This window comes from Buceros rhinoceros, unplaced genomic scaffold (genome assembly GCF_000710305.1).
Source record: "Buceros rhinoceros silvestris isolate BGI_N320 unplaced genomic scaffold, ASM71030v1 scaffold21988, whole genome shotgun sequence".
NCBI lineage: Eukaryota > Metazoa > Chordata > Aves > Bucerotiformes > Bucerotidae > Buceros > Buceros rhinoceros.
Window position 1 is genome coordinate 370 of NW_010428892.1, and position 4,916 is coordinate 5,285.

Genomic DNA, 4,916 nt, shown 5'->3' on the forward strand with positions numbered 1-4,916 from the left:
CCCCGTTCAAACCCCACCGACAGTCTCCAGACGGTCCTTGCCGTGGCAGGACAGAAAACATCGGCCGAATACAAACACTGCAGCCTTGAAACGATGGAGGTGCCCCGGAGGAGCTTCTCTGACCTGGCGAGGACCCTCCGTGAATGTGGGATCCCCCACAAGTCCGTGCTGTGCATCCGCCGGGAGCAGCAGGACGCAGAGCCTCTGCCGCGCGGAGCCGTTGCTGCGGGAGGTTCTGCTGAGCGGGACGGGCGGCTTCGTCCGGAAAACTGAGAGTCTGCTGTTTCCTGGGCTGTTCTTCATCTCGGCATCTCCAGCAAACTCACCTTGACGCAGACCTTTTTCACGTGTGCCATCACAAACTGGCTCCCGAGCGCCACCACCTCTGGCCTGTTTGGTTTTCTGAAGTTGCTGATGTTCTGTGTTGGAGACTGAAGTTCCCCAGACCTCTTCTGTCTGTCACAAAGGTTCCAGATCCCTGAATTGATCCAGAGGCAGCTGTTTGGGAAGGTGGAAATGGAAGTCTTGTCCTCTGGAGGACCGTCTTCAGAGGGTTATTGTCACCCTGAACATCTGGAGAGTGACCGAATACCCCCAAACTGTCTGGAAATAACAGAAACCCCACATGAACGGATTCTGGTGAAGTGTTAACTGGTCACACACCCATGAGGGCCCAGCTCTTCCTGCATAACCTCAAGGCAGCTTTTAAGAGTGTGACTACACCGTCATTTTAAGGACAAATAGATTTCGACTGTGAGCGGCAGGGTTTCCTCCTGTTTTCCTTCTCTCCTTTGACTCGCGTGACCGTAGGTGAGGACAGATGGACAGGTACAGTGGGATGTTACAGAATCCTCCAACACCTTTACACTGAAACACGTTAGTCCAAGAAAACAAGCGCTGCTCTGAGGAATTTGAAATAAAAAGGTATTACTGGATTTGACCGGGGGGGTGGCTCATACCCATCGTTAAAAGAGGCCGGTGGGGTCACTTGGCAGGTTTTAAATAACTACAGTGTGCGTGTGCTAGTCAAACACAGGCTTTGAAGGTTCCAAAGAGAATTCTGATGGTTCCATAATTTGATCTCATAGAACAGAGCGCTTGCCACACAGATGAGCTGGTTTGACTGTTCTGAGGTAGCTCCAGCCTTTTTTAACCTCAGAGTAGCGGAGAGCTGCTGCCGGCGCTGGCCGCGAGCGTGTGAGCTCCTTCTGCAGGGAGTGCTCGGGGCCCAGAGGCCCAGAAATGGCACCTGATGACACAGTGTCACCTTCAGCTGGGGGTGGTGGCAGCTGCACAGCAGCGATCCAGTGTCCTCAGGACATTGACACCTCTGGGGGCTTTTAATCCAATCTCTGTGGGGAGCAAAGTATTTCCTGTTGTTCTGGGACCAGGAACCAGTTTCTGCCTTTCGTTCAGCACTGGGTGGGTCATTCCCTTCCCCTGGTTTTGTTCTACTCTTACTGCTGCGTTTCAGTGTTGTCATGCTGTGTGGTGGCACAATCAATAAAACCTTTTAGGCTGAAGCGGAAAGTGGTTTCTGTGGGCCGGAGGTTTCGCCATCGCGCTTCCTCTTCAATGAGGAACAACACTGATTTGATGGCAGACACCTCGGGGACTGTCCTGGCTGTCCCCACAGCCTCTCGTGCGCCCTCGATGGAGCACATGCTGCCGTCCTACGTAAGGACAAGACCATGGCACAGGACCTGCCCGCTGCCAACAACCACGGGTGAGCCCCGCGGGGGAGCGGGCACTTGAACCCAGGACAAAGTCAGAGCACTGGGGATCACAGTGGAGAGTACTATCTCCAGCTGAGATAGATAAAACCGAGCGAGTTTGGTCCCAACCAACCTCACCCAGGCTACAGCATCTCCAAAGGAGCGCTTTGTCACCTCACCCTACAGCAGGAGGCTACGGCATCTCCAAGGGAGCGCTTTGTCATTATTTCCCGTTCTAAAAACCACGTCAGGGTTGATCTAGGCAAGCGCAGGGGAAACACCACTGTTCTCCCCCAGTTCTGCTCCTCTTCCCTTCCCAAGTCTTGTGGGGACGCAGGGGAAGTCTGGGAGCAATGTGCTGAGCTCAGCACAAGAGGCAGTATTTCCCTGCCCTCGTTTCCGGTGCGGTGTCATTGAACAAGGGTCCTCGTGGGAAACTTGGAAACATTTCAGCATTAAAATTTCAGTCACAGGACACGCTGAGGTCACAGATGTAAAACTGGACCCTACGGCTTTTAAACAACAAGAAGGTGGTATTAAAGCAAGGAAGGAGCAGAGGCGTCGCTGGGTCTGTGGTTTTTATTCCGATTCAAAGTACATTAGAAAGAGCACACAGCACCAGCCGCAGCTTTGCCCACACTCCAACCCGCTGCCCTGCTGTCGCGAGGTCACTCAGCTGCACTAGGAAAGGAGATTGAAACACGTCTTCCACTCCACACGCACTCACTCACCTGCCACGTTAAATAGGTTTCCAACAGAATAAAAATAGATACACCCCAGAATACAAAAAGTTTCCATTTAACAGTTGTTTGTTTTTTTTTTTCACTAAAGCCTTTATACAAATTGATAAAAGGGTGCATGATTTCCTAAAATTTTAGGTACATTTTAAACGAGCCTTTTTTTACTTGGTAAAAGGATCCATGTTCCTGTCTTTGAACAGAATATGATGGCCAGAATTGCAAAGAAAATTCCTAGTTAAATTTACAATTTATACACCTGTTTGGGAGTGATTCCTGCAGGCTGGTGCTGCTCACACATGTCCCCTTTTCCCCAAAAAAAGAGCTGTGCACCCTAAAGTTCTGCTTGAGGAGCCTCCTTCTCCTGGAAACCGGGCAAGGACCACCCTGGAGCGAGGGGCTACGGGCACCATGGAAGTGGAGCGCTTCCCCGCTGCAGTTTGGCTGCGCAACTGAACTCCAAACAGACTGTAACAGGTAAATCTGGTGTTCTATGGGTACAGTTTTGGGTCAGTACATGATTTGTTTTCAATTTTATTCCTATAACCCATCAGTGAAGCGCAGCAGTTCTGGACATTACTGACGCGGTGTTTCACAGCAGCATCTTAGAAGTGGCACCACCTGCCTGAAGGTGACCCCCCCACCCCACTCCAGCAGTCATTACCATTTCACGGAGGCGAATTTAGTCAGATTAATTACTACAGTTCCCTTCACACTGCCCCTCCCTCCCCACCCACCCTCCCTCACCTCGGTTAAACACTGCAGAGGAGCTGCTCGAGTGTGTCCTCCAGCCCTGTCACCGCCGCTGCAGGTAAGGCGGCCGCTCTAACGGACCGAGGACACAGCCAAAGGAACCACTGCCCAGCAAAAGCTCCGTATGGGCGAGTGGCAGCTACCGGAGACCTCCTCCAGGCAACCTGCGTCAGGAGAAGCAGGGCACATCCGTCAGGACGCCGGAAAGGAGGCCCAGAGAGCTGAGGGAGCGCCAAGGAGAACAACATCCTATTTTGCACCAGTATTTAGCCAAAACCCAGCTGCCTTGATTGGGGATTTTATGGGGTTTTTTTTACGTCCATGATGTATTTGACAGTTGAATTTTACCTGACCAGGTTACTGCTGAACTGTACTCCAATTAAAGGCAATAAAGCCTTTTCGTCTTTTTAAATTAGTTTTAGATAATCACATACTGCCCATTTTTATCGCAAGTGTGTTTCTTAGAATCCAAAAGATCTTCCCGTTTTAAGGCTAAACTAAGAAATGTTAAAAGCTTCTGTAAACATTTCCTCTTCCTCACCATCGCTGCACAATTTGAAGTCCAACTGCAATTTGGAAAATGAGGTAATTTTTGTGTCCTCAGTCCCTTGCGGGGCTGGCGGAGCGGCGTGCCAATCTGAACGCTGATCCAATTGTAGTGGGAGAGCTTCCCCGGGGGTACGCCCCAGTTCTGGCGGCTGCGCCTCAGTTGGTGATCTTCTCAATCTCATCCAGGTCGTCGGTATCCAATTTGTTTATCTTTTTGCCTGGGAAAGAGGAGAAATGAGTCAGATTTTGTAACGCAGAGCAGAGGAGGGAAAGCTGCTCTCTTCAGCCGCTCCCGAGGACTCAGGATCAAAACTATGACATCAGACTTTTATCTAAGGCCCGTGTGGGTACCCAGATGTTACCACCTCTGGAACATCCCTTTTAAGGCCTCTCCAGGCAGCCAGTGAACAGCCAACTTGACTGACAGGCAGCAGCTCACAATCCTGAGAGTCATCACACAAACCGCAGCTCATGGGCTCTTCTGCGGCCGGTGTGAGGTTCCGTAAACACCTGCCCAGACGGTCAGAGTTCCACAGAAATAACCTCCCGTTCCAGCGAGAGAAGCAAGCGGGTACGTACTGAAATGCTCCTGGATTCTGTTGAGGATGTTCATGCTGTGCTTGCTGTCCACCATGTTAATGGCCAGCCCGCGCTTGCCGAAGCGGCCTGTGCGTCCGATCCGGTGCAGATACGTCTCGTTATCGGGATTTCCATCTTTATCCACAGGAAGGTCAAAATTGATAACAACAGAGACCTGTTCCACATCAATCCCTGAGGAAAAAAAAAACAAACGTGTCAAGGTCACACAGCTCCTCTTAAACCACGTCACAGCTGGGCCAGCCACCTCCGGCCTGACCCGTGGGCAGTTTGCTCGCGATATCCCACGGCACAATTCCCGACAGCTTGCAGCGAGCTGAAGGATTAAAAGCCAAACTCTGAAACGGATCTTTTCCACAGAACCCTTACAGGGTGGTCTGAAATAACGATGATCTGGTGGTTACACCAGAGCTTCCCACTGAAATGGCCACAGGAGAGCCACTGGAGATGCTTTAACCAGCACTCACGGATTTATGGAATCTCTTTCCTCTCCAAAGGGGCTTTTTTCAAGTACTCTCTTGTCTAAACTGTTCTGGGATGTCCAATTGCAACACAAATCCCTGCT

The 4,916-nt window shown here is 51.0% G+C and overlaps 2 protein-coding genes across 2 annotated transcripts in view; one reads left to right on the top strand and one right to left on the bottom strand.

Annotated features, from left to right (window-relative positions):
- Positions 1-273, top strand: part of UBXN10 (UBX domain protein 10) — a gene marked incomplete at its 5' end in the record, with an annotated part of 594 nt that extends 321 nt beyond the window's left edge. The window contains one exon of the mRNA XM_010142453.1: positions 1-273. This exon is cut by the window's left edge and continues 3 nt beyond it. Coding sequence (XP_010140755.1) covers positions 1-273 — 273 coding nt within the window.
- A 3,335-nt stretch (positions 274-3,608) lies between these two features.
- The window catches only part of LOC104499003 (ATP-dependent RNA helicase DDX19A), an 8,476-nt gene continuing 7,168 nt past the window's right edge, over positions 3,609-4,916 (bottom strand). The window contains exons 10-11 of the mRNA XM_010142451.1: positions 4,334-4,525; positions 3,609-3,972 (exon numbers count right to left, since the gene is read on the bottom strand). Coding sequence (XP_010140753.1) covers positions 3,911-3,972; positions 4,334-4,525 — 254 coding nt within the window. The 3' untranslated portion in view covers positions 3,609-3,910. The remainder of the gene's footprint in view (positions 3,973-4,333; positions 4,526-4,916) is intronic.